General features: G+C 31.2%; 3 protein-coding genes across 7 annotated transcripts; 2 read left to right on the top strand and 1 right to left on the bottom strand.

Moving 5' to 3' along the window:
• Positions 1-7,255: 7,255 nt before the first annotated feature.
• Positions 7,256-8,375, bottom strand: LOC106767746 (protein CHLORORESPIRATORY REDUCTION 7, chloroplastic). 2 transcript variants are annotated; one of them, XM_014652697.2, is made up of 3 exons: positions 8,214-8,375; positions 7,695-7,822; positions 7,256-7,604 (listed from the first exon to the last, which is right to left on the bottom strand). In XM_014652697.2, exons 1-3 carry the CDS (start codon positions 8,266-8,268, stop codon positions 7,314-7,316), a joined length of 474 nt encoding a protein of 157 aa, XP_014508183.1. In that variant the 5' UTR covers positions 8,269-8,375; the 3' UTR covers positions 7,256-7,313. The 2 variants fall into 2 exon arrangements, with proteins under 2 accessions (XP_014508183.1, XP_014508191.1); XM_014652705.2 differs by having other exon boundaries at positions 7,256-7,589; positions 8,214-8,365.
• A 362-nt stretch (positions 8,376-8,737) lies between these two features.
• On the top strand, positions 8,738-10,075 carry LOC106768117. 4 transcript variants are annotated; one of them, XM_022778432.1, is made up of 3 exons: positions 8,738-9,070; positions 9,496-9,625; positions 9,759-10,075. In XM_022778432.1, exons 1-3 carry the CDS (start codon positions 8,874-8,876, stop codon positions 9,849-9,851), a joined length of 420 nt encoding a protein of 139 aa, XP_022634153.1. In that variant the 5' UTR covers positions 8,738-8,873; the 3' UTR covers positions 9,852-10,075. The 4 variants fall into 4 exon arrangements, with proteins under 4 accessions (XP_022634153.1, XP_022634155.1, XP_014508561.1 ...); XM_022778434.1 differs by having other exon boundaries at positions 8,744-9,070; positions 9,768-10,075; XM_014653075.2 differs by having other exon boundaries at positions 8,754-9,070; positions 9,517-9,625.
• A 2,620-nt stretch (positions 10,076-12,695) lies between these two features.
• LOC106757473 lies at positions 12,696-14,077 on the top strand. The gene is made up of 2 exons (XM_014640149.1): positions 12,696-13,456; positions 13,888-14,077. The coding sequence occupies exons 1-2, from the start codon at positions 12,696-12,698 to the stop codon at positions 14,075-14,077; spliced, it is 951 nt and encodes a 316-aa protein (XP_014495635.1).
• Positions 14,078-15,778: the final 1,701 nt, after the last annotated feature.

Genomic DNA, 15,778 nt, shown 5'->3' with positions numbered 1-15,778 from the left:
TTGGAATGCAAAAAGGNCTCTCTATTTATAGAGCTAGGGAAGAATAAAATCAATAAAAGACCATAAAAAACAATAAATAATTTGGTCGTTGTAACACTTAAAAATTTGACTGTTGGAATATTACTGTTGAGCAACGTTTCTTTTGCAATAATCTCACATTATTACAACATGTTGTATGTGGTTGCCTTTCTCTTTGCGATGATCATCCAACCTTGGATGTGAGCAGAAGCTTATGATGTACCCTTGGAGCAAGCTTTGGAGAACGAAGAAGACACAACTCCTAGTTCTTAGGACTTCTGCTAGTTTCTGTTTAGATAGCTACTTTATTTTGAAAGACTACTAGCTTTTCTTTTGATATGCTCTGTATTTTGGAAACACTCTTTAGACACCCTTAGATCTTTAGTTGTCATGTATTTTGGAAGACTCTCAATCTTGTATTTAAGTTTTTAAATTTTCAGCCGTATTTTGGATGATTGTATGCATCAATATTGTTATCTCATACTCTTAATTGCTTTTACATATTATAAGGTTTAATACCTATTTTGGTCCCTCTTTTTGGGGGTTTTTTCAAAGTGGTCCTCCCTTTTTTAAAAAGTTCAATAAGGTCCTACTTTTTGCAAAAACTGTGCAAGTTAGTCCTTTTTGCTAACAGCGTTAATTCTGCTAACGGCAGAGCTGCCAGCTGGCAAATATTTGATGACTTGTACAAATAAAATTCGTTTTAGTCCTCATATTGGTTTAAAAATGTTCATTGTGGTCCTTGTATTGGTTTAAAAATGTTTATTGTGGTCCTGTTTTAATAAATGTTAAAGATTTCACACGTGATCTAGTAATCCATGCGCTAACCTTTTGAGAAAGTATAATCACAATAATTTGAAGCTTATCAGTGTAGTTTCACGTGTTATATTAGTAAGTATGGAGATGTGAATAAAGAACGCATCAGTTTTGGATTGTAACACATGAAATTTTAGCTGTTGTTTTGTTAGAAAACCACAAAACTTTCCACAAGAGCATCCATTGACAAATTTGTGAAGCTGCTTACTGTCTCTAAGGATGATTTTCCTTTTTAGTAAAACGGGACCACAATAAACATTTTTAAACCAATACGAGGACCACAATGAACACTTTTAAACCAATATGAGGACTAAAACGAATTTTATTTGTACAAGTCATCAAATATTTGCCAGTTGGCATCTCTGCCGTTAGCAGAATTAACGCCGTTAGCAAAAAGGACTAACTTGCACAGTTTTTGCAAAAAGTAGGACCTTATTGAACTTTTTAAAAAAGGGAGGACCACTTTGAACAAACTCCCCAAAAAGAAGGACTAAAATAGGTATTAAACCCATATTATAATAGCTTAATCTTATTATATTATATGCCTATATGATATTTGGAATGTCACAAAATTTGTCGACAACTAAATATAAATGTTAATAAAATAAAGTTGATGAAATTAAAGATATTTTTAAAAAATTAAGAAAAGAAAAACTAGTATCCAAGTTTAAAACTATTTTAAATGTTTATTTACTTTCTTTCTTTACGTTTTAATTGAATTTCTTTTTTGTCATGGCTCCGTCTGTTGTTGGCCTATTCATAGGTTTATGTCGTAGGATTTTGTACCTTGATTAATTATTTCTTATCCTTCATTACTTAATTATAGCTTTATGGTAAATTGCTTACGTATATGGTTGACAATATGGCCGCATTGAATTACAATCAGTTTTTTTCTTACAGTTTTTACATTATTTTATTTAACTCTTTTTATAGTTTTATTATTTTCTAATTTTATTATTTTGTGTTTTTTTTAAATTTTTTGAAATTTTTTTTCTAGAGTTTTGTTTTTACCTTTGTTGATTTATTAAGTCAAAATTTACATCTCGTAACATTTGTTACTCTTTGCTTTGTTATCAGAATTATTTGTCAAGTGTTAAAAGGGAATTTGAGTAAAAAAAGACAAGAGAATACTTAAAAAATTGGATAAGCCTACAAGTGTGATATACAAATTTTTAAGTAAAATACTTAGAAGAGTGGTGAGATCCTAAATTTATTATTGTTGCTTTTACTAACCTTTATTTCAAGATCTAGCATAGCAATGCAACATGTTCCGACAAAGGCATTCTTCTATACATAATTTTACATATGGGATTATCTATCTTATTCTTCACAGGGATCATTTGGTTAAAGAATTTGAAAGCATCAAGGGAATAGCACAAAGAGAAGCACCTAGTGTTTGTTTAGCCTTGGTGAAGGATGTTAATGGCTTGGTATCCAAAATTGTAAAGTTGAATGACAAACTTGCTAGTCTTGGAAGCAAACACAGTCCTAACAAAAAATCATTACCAAGGGATAGGACAAGTGTTCTAAGATACTCACTAGTGCAAAAACAACATATAACGTTACGCGTTCAACGTCCAACTACTCATTAGCCAACGTTAAAAATTATTGATGGCATTTTTGTAAATAAATGCAATTATTAAACGTCATTTATAATTGTAATTCACGTAAAAGGATACAAAACGTCAAATGCCCCAGCGTTGGACGTCAAAAGGTTAGTGAGTTCAATAAAAATTTGAGCGGGAGACTGAAAATTCATTCACTAAATCTTAGCACGCGAGATCCTCTTCTCCGCTCAAACTTTTCTCGAAACAAAGTTTGACGACCATCACATGTAATCTTTCTTTCATTTGATACAAATGCATGTTAATTAACTACTTTAGGTATGATTTACGTTTGTTTTGACCGATTATTTTTGTGTTTTTGTCCTTCATAGGTGCATTCTGCTTTCTCTCTCACTGATGACAACACTTTATTTCGATGAACCCACCTTTTGAAGGTTAGTTTTCGTTTTCGTTTTGAAGAACTTATTTGTTAAACTTGTTTGTTGTTTTTTGGTTGAACCTATTGTTGTTGTTTTGTTGAACTTGTTTGTTGTTGTTGTTTGATTGAACTTGTTTGTTGTTTGTTATTGTTGTTTGTTGTTGATACTATGTTACACGTTCATATTTCATGCTTTATAAAATACCAAAAACTGAAATTTGTTGTTTTTCTGCTTTTCAGGTCTCGTAGAGTTGTAAAAAACGATCACAATTAATTAAAAAAAAATTGATTAACATCGTATATTGACAAAATTCGACGTTAATTTAATGTCTAGTCTTTTAAATTTGACGTCAATTTAACGTCTCCCTATATGACGTCGTTCTCGAATTCAATGTGAAAGGCCCAAAATATTCGATGTTGTACGCTGTTTTTGTACTAGTGACTCCAAATGTGAAGACTATGAGTATGAAACTTATTAATTTCCTAAATGGAATATAAGTCTTATAACCAATGAAGACCTTAAAAACTACATTCTATACTTGAAAGGGAAGGAAGAAAGAACATTGTAAAAACTTCAAATGTTTATAAAATAAAAGAGAGAAAAAGAAGAACAAGAAAAGAGAGAGGAGAAAGAAAAAGGAGTAACAAGAAAAGAGAGAGGGGGAGAGAGGATAAAATAAAAGAGATAAAAATAGGAAAAAGAAAATGGAGAAAAGGAGGAAGAAGAAAAGAGGGAGAGGAAAAGAGGAAGAGACAGGAAGTAGAAAACAAAGAACAACATCTTGACTTCTCGTTGGAAAAACATACCAACCCATCTTTTTTATTTTACTTCCTTGGGAACCTTGTTCATCAAGGAGAAATGACATCAACAATGGAAATAAGAAAGGATGAAATTGCCTAAGGAAGACTTTTTTGTGAAGGAGTCATGGCATTAACAATGGAAAGAAGAAAGGATTCTAGTAAAAGAAGACACGAGTGTGGAAATAGATGCATGTGACTTAGCTTGTTTGTTCATTCCTAAAAAATTTATAGCTAGTCAAAGTCATACTTGTAGTTTGGTTATTTGCTTGGACAATATTATTTTGTTTTTCTTTAAGCATAACATCCTTACTTTGAAATTGCTTGATGTTTGTTGCAAATGGATATTTAATCTTAGAAGCAAACCTTTAACTCTTTAATAAGAAGATATTTGTTTTTTTATGGATTCCAAATCTCATTTTAGTAGAATTTATATTTTTTATTATATTACATTTGTGTCTTTAATTTATGTTTGTGTGCATGAATATTATATTTGAATCTACTACATACCTCATAAATAGTGAGAATTTATAGTACCTGTCATGGACCTTGTCATAAATTGACCCATATAAAAAAATTATAATTTTTTCAAACCCAACCTAACCTGAACCCGTGGTGAGCCGAGTTGGCCCGCAGGTTCTAACCCATTTTAATAGCACTATACAAGGCTATCAAAATGGGTTAGAACCTCGTGAGTCAATCCAACCCATCACGGGTTCAGGCTGGGTTGAGTTGAAAAAAAAATTGAAATTATGATATGGGCCAATTTTGAGGCCGACCCACTAAGAACCTAATTCACCCAGGTTGAACTCATGGTGAGCCATGTTGTCTCACCAATCCACCTAATTTTGCTTTTTATGTTTGTATTGGATTGTATTTGAAGTTTATGATAGTTTTAAATTGTATTGTATTTTTTTATTTTAAATTACCCATAGAATTTAACATTATTTTGAGTTGAAATTTATTTATATTTGAATTAGAAAAATTTGTTTTTTTTAAATTGAAAAAAAAAAACTTATAATTAAGTGAATCAGTTTGTCACCTTTTTTTAACCCACCAACTTGTGGTGAGTTGAACCAAGTTTGAATACTTTCAGCTCGCTAATAAGTGAGTCGAGTTGGATTGACTCACTAAGTGGCTAACCTATGGTGAGCCAAGACAGGTAGCCCATTTTGATGGCACTACCAATTACCACACCTACCATGAACGCATAATAAAGCAGCAGAGCACCACGACAATCACCTCCAACCATACCCTCTTAGCAAGAGAAGACCAAACAACTTACAGGGACTGTTGACTGCCCCCACACATCAACACGAGGCTTTCCAGTGTGCTTTGTCCTCACTCACACACTTTCCGAGAAAACTTCCCGGAAGGTCACCCATCCCATAATTACTCTAGGCTAAGCACGCTTAACCATGGAGTTCTTATGAGTTAGGTTATCGAAAAGCAAATGCATTTGTTGATATGAGTAGCCAAATCAATTCCTTTAAGCTATCCTTCAACCGTATAGTCTCATACCTATACAGTCTCTAGATCCCTCTCATTCTGGTGTATGTTCGATTCGTCCATGTACCCCTTCCACTGGAAGCCTGCCAGGAGCCGCTCCTTGTCCGTGCCCCCTGCACCATGCCTCTTACACCGACGATCACTCCCCGCCTTCGTCAGTGCCCGGGTGTCATATGCCCACCAGCTTCCATCTGGTTCGTCCTCGAACCACACCGTACTGGGAGAGGCTAGGCTCTGATACCATTTGTAACATCCCGGCAACTTATAGGGACTGCTGACTGCCCCCACACATCAACACGAGGCTTTCCAGTGTGTTTTGTCCTCGCTCACATATTTTCCGAGAAAACTTCCCGGAAGGTCACCCATCCCATAATTACTCTAGGCTAAGCACGCTTAACCATGGAGTTCTTATGAGTTTGGCTACTCATATCAACAAATGCATTTGCTTTTCGGTAGCCTAACTCATAAGAACTCCATGGTTAAGCGTGCTTAGCCTAGAGTAATTATGGGATGGGTGACCTTCCGGGAAGTTTTCTCGGAAAGTGTGTGAGTGAGGACAAAGCACACTGGAAAGCCTCGTGTTGATGTGTGGAGGCAGTCAACAGTCCCTGTAAGTTGCCGGGATGTTACACTACCAATCACCACACCTACCATGAACACATAATAAAGCAGCAGAGCACCACGACAATCACCTCCAACCACACCCTCTTAGCAACAGAAGACCAAACACAAAACCACCACAAGCGGAGAACCACCAAGAAATAGGACCACCACTAACACAAGCCATAATCGCAACAAGTAGGACCACATGACCAAAAATCCATAATTTTCATGTATCTCTTTAATGTAGTGAGGACCATTTCCACATCTCTCCCCAAAATTGTTTTTACAAATATGATTTCATCATTGGATACAAACATAGTCCACACAAATGAGAGAAAAATTTATGAAAACTAATAAATGGTGTGATGAGTTTGATAGATTAAAAAATATTTCAATTGATAAATTTACATGATTACCATTTTACCCTTCCTCATAAAGTAATTTTAAAAAGATATAATTATCGTAAATTATATTAAAATGAGATGTGAATTATGATTTAAATAAAATAAGTTTAATTTCTAATTTGGTCCTCTAATTTTATTCAAATTTTTAAAAAGACTCTAAATTATTGATTTTTTTCAATTTAGTTATTTTAGATTTTTAAAAACATCAAATTCAGTCCTTTAAATATTTTTAAAACATCAAATTTAGTTCTTTAGTTTTTTAAAAAAACATTCAATTTAATCCTTTTGTTGCTTTCCGGTTCTTTAATTTTCAACCATGATATTTTAAAATGTTATTTTTCTTCTCCATTCACCATGATATTAGGTTTATTCTTCTCAAACCACCATCTATGATCTAGCAAATTGAAAAAATTACCAAATTTAATATTTTAAAAAAAATTAAGACTAAATTAGAAAAAACAATAACAATAGATTTTGTGAAAATTTGAATGAAATGAAAAAAAAAAGGAATTAAGCCAAAAATTAAAATTGATAAAATTATATCAAAATAAAATTGAGTTAGTAGAAATTAAATTAAAAGAAACTATTATTATTATTATTATTATTATTATTATTATTATTATTATTATTATTATTATTATTATTATTATTATTATTATTATTAAATGCATTTCCACGTGCCCTGCATCTTAAAAAGAAAAACGAAGACATATGAGTAAAGTTACACATGCATGACTGCCTTTCTCCGCTCATTTTCGCACTTTTCACCCCCACAAACTCTCACACAAGACCACATTCAATTCATCAATTTCAATTTACTCTTACAAATTAACAAGAGTTACACAGAATAAGTTTTTATAAATCTTAATTTTTTAAAAACATGTTACTTTTCATAAATATTTAATAATTCAAAATCTCTTTAACCTTTAATAATAGTCATGTATTTTTGTTAAAGAAAAAACTATTAAACTCTTTTTTCTAATAAATTAAAAAATTAAAGTTATTATACTAAAATAATAATTTTTTCAATTATACTAAAAATAACATATATCAATGCGTAATAAATTTATTATTATTTATCCATATTTCCTTCTTGTTTTTACTTTTTTTCTCCAATCAATAAGTATTATAAAGCAAAAGATATTAATTGTTTGATTAGAAACCTATGACTAATTGTTTCTTTCACTCCAACCGAACTTCATACCATTGAACAGAGCCAACATCTCCATCAATTTCAAGTTCACAAACATATCTCACTAAGAAAGAAACAGCTTCATCAATGTCCTCATATCTTGAAAGATCAGGAGGAAGAACCTTCCCAGGCCAATTTTCCAACAACTCTTTCAACGTTGCCTTCAACTCTTCCTCTGAAACAAACCTTTCATCCTTCCCTGGTTCCAACAACACATATGTTTCAGTTCTCTCATTTGCCCTTTTCCTCCTCCGAGCAGCAAAAACCTCATCAAAATTCAACTTTATTTCAGGAACAAACAAAAAATAAATGTACTTGGATTTACTATACTAACTTTAACATTTTAGAACATACTGCATAATTCTATGTACCTTAGTTTTGCTTCTGCCATCATCTGTAAACTGAGGTATTCTCTGATGAATTGAAGAACTAACATGTTTAATTGGGCTGAATACTGATGTACATAATATCCTATTTTGAACATACTTACTTTCTGTATCTGTAAATGATCACAAACCAACATAATCAGTGAAAAAAAAGGACTTTCTTTTTCTGCATAAGGCAATATTTACCTGTAATTTAGTCTAGTACATGTTGTTCAATGTCAAAATAAGTTACCATTCTTTATAAAGAAAAAGCTCTCCAAGGAAATTTGCTCAGAATACACAATTATTCTTTCAAAATAAGGTAAACTAAATACTCTGATAATTTGGTTTAAAACTATAGAGCATATTATATGAATACGAATGTAAATGCTCTCAAAACTGAAATTTCTCTGCATAATTATTACTAACAATTGTTCTGTTTGAGTTGGAAACATGTGAACCCTTTTGGCATTGTGTGCTGAAAAGGAAAACTTTAAAGGCTAATATGATAATGGCATAGCTTACAGCAGAGGGGAGGAACTCCAACATTGAAGGGCTGAGACTGCAAAATTCCCACCATGGCAAATATTTTGTGCTAAGCTTCTTTCATGTTTCAGAAGCTTTGTACAATAAGACCAAGTATATCTATCATCTATAACACTTGAAAATATGCATCAATTACAGTCACAAACTCTAGGGATAAGTTCTTTTATTCTAGTTCTTTAACAACCCTCCATTGTTAGTATATTTTCACCATTGCCCTTTTGTACATTAATTATTTGTCCTCACCCACTACCAAGCTATTTGTTTTAGCCAGTCTTTATTTTTGGCATTTTGCCCTAGTTTTCTAGAAAACACCCATCTGAGTTTCTGTTCCAGAAATGACACTTTTGGTTTATACTATGATGATAATTTTATCTTCTAGTTTATAGGAAATATTAAACACACTAAATGTTTAATTATTTGGTGCATTAGAGCATTAGGTAACATAATTCATCCAACGGACAAAAATATTTGAATCCCATTTTAGCAAATTGTCACACAATTCGACCGTTGAAAACCCTTTTCCTCAAACGGTCACTTTATCATCTACCATTTTCATATACTCATTCTTCTTCACCCTTAGCTTTTGCATTCATCATCTTTCAACTTTTGCACTTGAAAGAATTCATCTTTGTTGCTCTGATGGAAAAGGAAAACACCCTGAAAACTCCTCCAAAAGTTCCAATTCAAGCGCAGAAAGCTGAACCTGAATGCAAAACACCAACTCCAGCTCAACAACAACACCACAACAATGACCGCAGCAACTCCTCAAACGAATTGCGCAAACCTGTTACTCCTGATCAGCTCAGAGTCCCCAAGGCATTCAAATACCCTGAAAGGTATTTATATATTATTATCAATGTTATATCTATGAATTCGCCAATGATTTTTTGGATACCCAATTTTTTCATATCTGTAATTTTTCTTTTTTTATCTGAGTATTGGTAAGGTGACACATATTGTGATTCATAAATTTATAAAACAGTCAAAATTTGAAAGTTAGCTCGACAAATCTCTGGTTAAAATCCAGTGTATGGATTGATGTTTTTCATGGAATCATCATAAAGTGTATTGATTCAGTAAAATTTGGCAATTCTCCACATTTAAATATTCAGTCGAAGGTTATACAAAGGTGTAGATTTTGTAAAGTGCATGTTGAAATTAAATTCATTTATGTAACCATTCCATTATTTTAAGAAATTTTGAAGAAAGAACTTGCAGATGGTGATGATTATGTAATTGGGTTAGTAATGCCATGATGCAGTGTTTTTCTGCATTTTCTCAGATATACAAGTCCAACTGATATGATGATGTCACCAATAACAAAAGGCCTTCTTGCCAGAACTAGAAGGGGTGGTGGTGTAATGCTACCAACTGATAAAAATCAACAAAAGGTACAGAAGAATGATGCAATTGCAGATTGTTCTGCTTCTGCATTTTCTTTTTCTAGTAATGCAAATTTACACTTTTTGGGTACCTGAAATTTCAGTATAGTGTTTTTATGTGTCAATGTCATAACTGCTGCAGATTGTGCAGATTCTAGATATGCCCTTGAAGGATGTGGGGAGTTTTCAGAACAAGTTTCAAATGCAGTTTGATGAGAAGATCAACACAACTTGAGAAGTTCGAAGGGAGATTAAAGATTATGTAACATTAGAGAGACAGATACAGTTGTTTGTCCTTGTTATTTCAGAAAGATTTATATTTTCAGATTCTGTTCAAACTTGGAGAAACTGAGGTCTGAGATTAGGTCATTTTATTTATTTATTAACGTAAAGTTAAACATATGCATTAAAATAAAAAATACAAAGTAAATGACTAATAGGCTATTCTGATTATTCTGATTTTTTTTTTCTTCATAGTACACATCTTTAATATATATATATATATATATATATATATATATATATATATATATATATAATATTGTAAACGTCTCCTTTTTAACAAACATATTTTATTATTTTCAAATTTATTAAAATTACAAAATTATGAGATTTATTGAATACTTTTTAAAAATTTCTTTTCTGTGAAAAATGTTTTTTAACATTTTTCTAAAAATGAAATATGTTTGTGGGTCTATTTACCTTCACATGTTTCATCACAAAACAATTCATATAAAATAACTATAAATCCTTACAATAAAAAAACCTTCTTTTTATAAGGAAAATGTTCTTTTTTTTCTCTTTTATATTGCTTTGCACCCATTGATAACTTACTTTTTCGAAGTATTTTGACTAGAAGGTATTCTGTTTACACCATTAAAGACAAAATGCATACACATTACAACCCAAAATAATAATATTTAAATTATATTTATTTTATTTTTTAATTTAAAATTCTAATATAAATTATTATATTGTTAAAATAAAAGGAATGATATTATGTTGACACCATTAAACAATATATACATATTATAACCCAAAAATAATAATACTTAAATTATATATATTTTATTTTTTAAAATTATAATATACATTATTATATTATTAAAAGGAGTGTCAATTGGATGTACTTTCTAGAGAGATGTCAAAATATTAATTTTTTTTAAAACGTAAACATTTTTATTTATAAAAAAGGAAAGATATTTAAAAAGTAAAATAATAAACATAAGATATGTGTAAAAACTTAGGTGTCAATAGTAACTTTTTTATTCGTTTTCAACAAATTTTAATTAGCATATAAATTGTGTTTAAAAGTATACTAAAAGCCGTATAACACAAGTACAAAGGTTCTAGTTATTCGCATGTAAATAGTGAAACTGTGAGTATGTTTGAACAGATTCATATGTAAGAAATTTAGAAGATAACAAACAAGAAAAAATGAGTTTCGTGTTACTCAGAAATTTCTTATCATATATTCATTCCTCTTAGTTATCTAGGGACAACTAATACTCTTCTCACTCTAGTTTCACTTTCACTATCTTAATATTCCTATTTTAAGAAACTCTCTCTTACACTCTTTTAATAGCATCATCTACCATGCTTGTGCAAAGACTTGAATTATGATTCCTAGTATATGTAGTGACAGAACAATAGATCTTGTCCCCTCACTAATGTCATGATGATGATGAACTAGGTAGGTCAATATATACATTGATTTTATTCTAATGATGCAGAACCCTTTAATCTCAAAAAACTATACAGCATATTATGAACACCAATGTAAATGCTCTGAAAACTGAAACTTCTTTCCATAATCATTAGCAGCAAGAAGGCAACCATTGCTCTCTTTCAGTGCAAACACCTCAACCCTTTTGACATTTTGTTCAGAAAGGGTAAACTTTGAAGGCTCATATGATAAGGGCATAGCTTACAGAAGAGGGAATGAACTCCAGCACTGAAAGGCTGAGACTGCAAAGTTCCTACCATGGCAAATATTATGTACTAAGGTTCTTTCATGTTTCAGAAGCTTTGTACATTAAGCCAACTATGTCATCCATAATATATATCAATTACAATCACAAAATCTAGCTCTCTGAAAACCCTTCATTGTTATCATATTTTCTGCATTGCCCTTTTGTCCTCACTTTTTGATTTAATTAGCTACTCCCTATTTTTGGCTTTTTGGTTTAATTTCTCAAGAATTAGAAACATGTTACAGATCAAATGTGTTTATGTGCCAAAAATGGAACTTTTGGTTCATCATGTAATGACGGAAAAGACTTTTTAATTAAATGTGCTATATTAAGTATGAAGTCACCAAATAAAGATATGAATGGACAGATTATTTCATGTGAATGATACATGGATGAACTTGAAAACTATAGAAACATTACAAAGATAATGAAAATAGTATATTCTTTTAACATAATCTTTGATAAAATATTTTCATTAGGCATTAACCATCTAAGTTGGTTGAGTTCTGATATGGCATAATTAATCACTCTGTTACATTGACAGAGCAGTTCCCGAGATCCTCTCCTTGCCTTTCTTTAACATTGCATTGTGAAACTTTTCTGTGTTTTTCCATAGACAAAACCATATACCCCAAAACCCAGCTTTCATTTCCTTAAATATCATGACAGCTTCTCCCTCCTTTTCTTAAATTTTCATCTTGATTCTCTTTGCGATTTTCCATCTCCAGAATGGTGGTGCAAAACAGGTTAATCTTGTAATGAACCTCATTTTGCACCATTTTCTTTGAAGGGTCGTTGTAAATTGAAGCCACGGGATTTCCAGAATTCATTCTAAAAATAGTAAGTTTTTCATAACTTTTCATTCCACGATTGTACAATAACAAGAGGGTATTGGTTTATTATTTTACATGAAGATAATACGTTGTTGTATGCTAACGATGCAAACAATCTCTTCATGTTTAAGGGTGAATGTAATGTGTTGTAGCTCTTGTATGCATTATTCTTTCAGAGCAAAGGAAGAATAATCTGCAACATTACAAGAAATTATATGAGAATTGTGGTGTATAAGTGCTACTGGTGTTGGTTTTTGCAGAGTTCCAAAGTTAATGGCTTATTCGAATTATGAGAGCAGCAAGAAAGGAAGTGGTAAGAAACTAAAAGTGCATTTTGATCTACCTGAGGATGATGATTATCCCAATCACAAGCGTTCTGGTTCTTTAGGATCTGCTAGATCTTCTTCATCAGATTCTGATGACGGCATGGACAATGGTGATTCTAAGTATAGTGGCATGTATGGCTCTCCTGTGTGGAGTTTCCAAGGAGGGTCAGTGACCCAATCTCCTCCACTTCAGCTCATGAATTCTCCTGGGTATGACCCTAACAGAATCCCATCTTCTATATTTAACAAACCTGCAAGTCCTATGGAATGGAGTGTCGCCTCAAATGAATCACTGTTCAGCATACACATAGGAAACAACAGTTTCTCAAAGGATCATGCTTTTGCATTGAGCAACAGATCTGGGGATTTTCCTAGGACTGCTGATACAGCAACACTGCCATGTGTTCAAGAGGTAAATTCTAAAGACAAAAATGTGGACATGGAAAGACAATCTTTGTCATCAGATTCTCCCAGTGAAACTTCAGATTCAGTTACAAAACATGATCATGAGAAAAAATCAAGTGAAAATGCAGGTTCAGTTGTTGACACCAAGACAGGAACATCACAAGATGTTTCCACAGATGAGACAGTGTTGGACAAAACTCCAGATGGTCATAGTAAAGAAGGAAAGATGCCTAATGGGGAACCTAAAAAGGTTTTCCGTTCCATGGGAAGCGATTTAAGTACACGTTCATTTCAATTTCCTATGTGAGTTCTCATCATATTTTTCTTATGTCTGTGTTCTATCATTATGCTGTGATCAATAACTTATATTCGTTTTTGATTGATAACTTCAAAGACAGCCTCGCTACAGAAATTTGGTGGAAGTTATTTGACAGAAATTAGTCTTGCTTGAATTTCATGTTATGACTATCTGCTCAATTTTTTGGTTTTAGACAATGTGTTTTCAGACAGTTGACCATATTACTGCCTTTTCTTTGGATAGTTTTTCACATGTAACATAAATCTATGTCATGAATTTTTAATTTTCACATGTACCATAAACCCTATAAATGTAGTCAGGTTGGATTAAGCTTAAAATGAACTTCTTAAGTTTTGTTCTTCTTCTGTCATTTGTGTTTATGTTTTGTTCTTCTTCTTCATGTTTTGATCATCATTTTGCTATTGAATTCTTTCAGATTGACAGCTGAAGGAGGAAGAAATAGTTCATCAACAGAAGATACACCAGAAAAGCAAGAAAAAGGTGAAAACCAGGAGCAGCAGGCAGAGAATGAACTGCAGAAAGCTTCTAGTTCAAAATCAGAAAAGGCACCAAAACAAAGTGGCAAAAGTTGGTGTTTCTGCTTCAGCTGTTCACCATGTTTTTGAGAGAGACAGGTCTTTAATGATGTTGGAATGAGAAAAATGAAAAATGATGATGGTGACAATCTTTTCCCTCATTGAAACATGAGCTTCAATCACATGGTTAAGAAGGAAATGAGTTCAATATTAAAAGGGTATAAATAGATTAATATTTTTTGTCAATAACCTCTGACAACAAATCAATCGAATGATGATTATGTAAACCATCCAACAGTGCTTGAAAATAGTTATTATGCTTTAAAGGCTCCAAATTCTTAGATATTAATCTTTTCGTTAAATCATTTGCAGTTACATGCATTAAGATTAGATCCCTCTTTTTCAGAAATCAAAATTTTGAGAGGATTCAACTCATACACTTCTTACTGTTTCAAGTTTCATAATTTAGGTTCTTCATGTACATCGCTAGTTCTATCATTTTACACCTTTTAATTGGATACTCCAAGTTCAAATTCAGTATATTCAACCCATTATGGTCTTTGTCTTTCTATTTGTTTAAGCCAATGTAAAATATAATATAGCGCCAATAATAAAAGCTACAAAATGCTAATTTCAATATAAATTATATATAATTACAATTTCAACGTAATTATTATGTACTTAAATAATATTTACGTTTGACAAATTATATTATACGATAATTATGTAACGGTTAAAGAAATTTAAATACATTTGCTCGTTAATAATGGTCACATATGATTATTTAAGGAAAAATTACTACTATTAAAATTGTATGTTAATGTCATTATTTTTGCTTTAATAAATATAACTATTTTCTTAATGACAAAACACATATTCAGTTATTTTAAACAAAATGATAAAATTAAAGTTTTTTTTTACTAAAATTGTAACTTTCTTTTTATTCTATATCAATATTTATAATATCATTTTACTTTGCTACATAGATATGAGTGAGTTTGGTCATTCATGATGATAAATGACTTAATGTACTGTGAAATGTCAGTTTCATGTGAAGAAAATAACTATTTATTCAAAATTATTGAATAATCATAGTAATTTGTTTTAGAAAAAATATGAGCATTTTTTAATCTTGATTATTTAAAAGCTAATTATGTATATTTATCGTTCTCATCTCTTATGATAAAAATTTATCACATTTAATATCTATCATATATATGATATTAAAGTAGAAGTGTGACTGAGGGATATGTGAAGAACGTGGATAGGTAGGTGAGAGATGTTTTTCTTTTAGTGTTACGCAATGGTGACGTTTGTAATAGGTAACATTTTTAATCAATTTTTCTTAGGCAAAACGGACCAAATAAGCCCATTTAAGTCTAGTCTAATTTGATCCAAAAGAAACAATCAATTGGTTAGATTGGTTTCTCAGTTGGAAATGCCACAGTTTCACTTTGCACTTTTAAACATTTGATCCTCCACTCCCAATTTCTAAAAAATAGTCTTAAGGATGGATTTTAAAATCTAATAAAAGATTTTTTCTTACTCAGATTTTGAAATTTAATGAAAGAATTTTTCTTCATTGAATTTTAAAATCTTATGACGCATTTTTGAAAGGCTTCATCTAATTTCAAAATTTGACAAAAAAAAATAAAAAAAATTATCAGATTTTGAAATTTAACGAAGAAAAACATTTTTTTATGAAATTTTGAGATTAGATAAAGAAAATAAACAATCCTTCATCGGATTTCGAAATTTGATAAAGAAAAAATTATTCATCAGATTTTGAAA

Source organism: Vigna radiata, chromosome 1 (assembly GCF_000741045.1).
Source record: "Vigna radiata var. radiata cultivar VC1973A chromosome 1, Vradiata_ver6, whole genome shotgun sequence".
NCBI classification, from domain to species: Eukaryota; Viridiplantae; Streptophyta; class Magnoliopsida; order Fabales; family Fabaceae; genus Vigna; species Vigna radiata.
Note: the sequence above shows the minus strand (reverse complement) of the source record. Positions and strands in the feature narration are given on the sequence as shown.

Excerpts from the sequence above, each read along its gene's own strand:
- LOC106767746 (XM_014652697.2), bottom strand. The coding sequence starts at position 8,268 with ATGGTGGGAATTTTGCAGTCTCAGCCCTTCAATGTTGGAGTTCCTCCC. Across the intron at positions 7,823-8,213 it reads TGGAGTTCCTCCCCTCTGCT|ATACAGAAAGTAAGTATGTT; the intron begins GTAAGCTATGCC and ends GATCATTTACAG. Across the intron at positions 7,605-7,694 it reads ATGGCAGAAGCAAAACTAAG|TTGAATTTTGATGAGGTTTT; the intron begins GTACATAGAATT and ends CCTGAAATAAAG.
- LOC106757473 (XM_014640149.1), top strand. The coding sequence starts at position 12,696 with ATGGCTTATTCGAATTATGAGAGCAGCAAGAAAGGAAGTGGTAAGAAA. Across the intron at positions 13,457-13,887 it reads CGTTCATTTCAATTTCCTAT|ATTGACAGCTGAAGGAGGAA; the intron begins GTGAGTTCTCAT and ends GAATTCTTTCAG.
- LOC106768117 (XM_022778432.1), top strand. The coding sequence starts at position 8,874 with ATGGAAAAGGAAAACACCCTGAAAACTCCTCCAAAAGTTCCAATTCAA. Across the intron at positions 9,071-9,495 it reads GCATTCAAATACCCTGAAAG|TGTTTTTCTGCATTTTCTCA; the intron begins GTATTTATATAT and ends GCCATGATGCAG. Across the intron at positions 9,626-9,758 it reads CTGATAAAAATCAACAAAAG|ATTGTGCAGATTCTAGATAT; the intron begins GTACAGAAGAAT and ends TAACTGCTGCAG.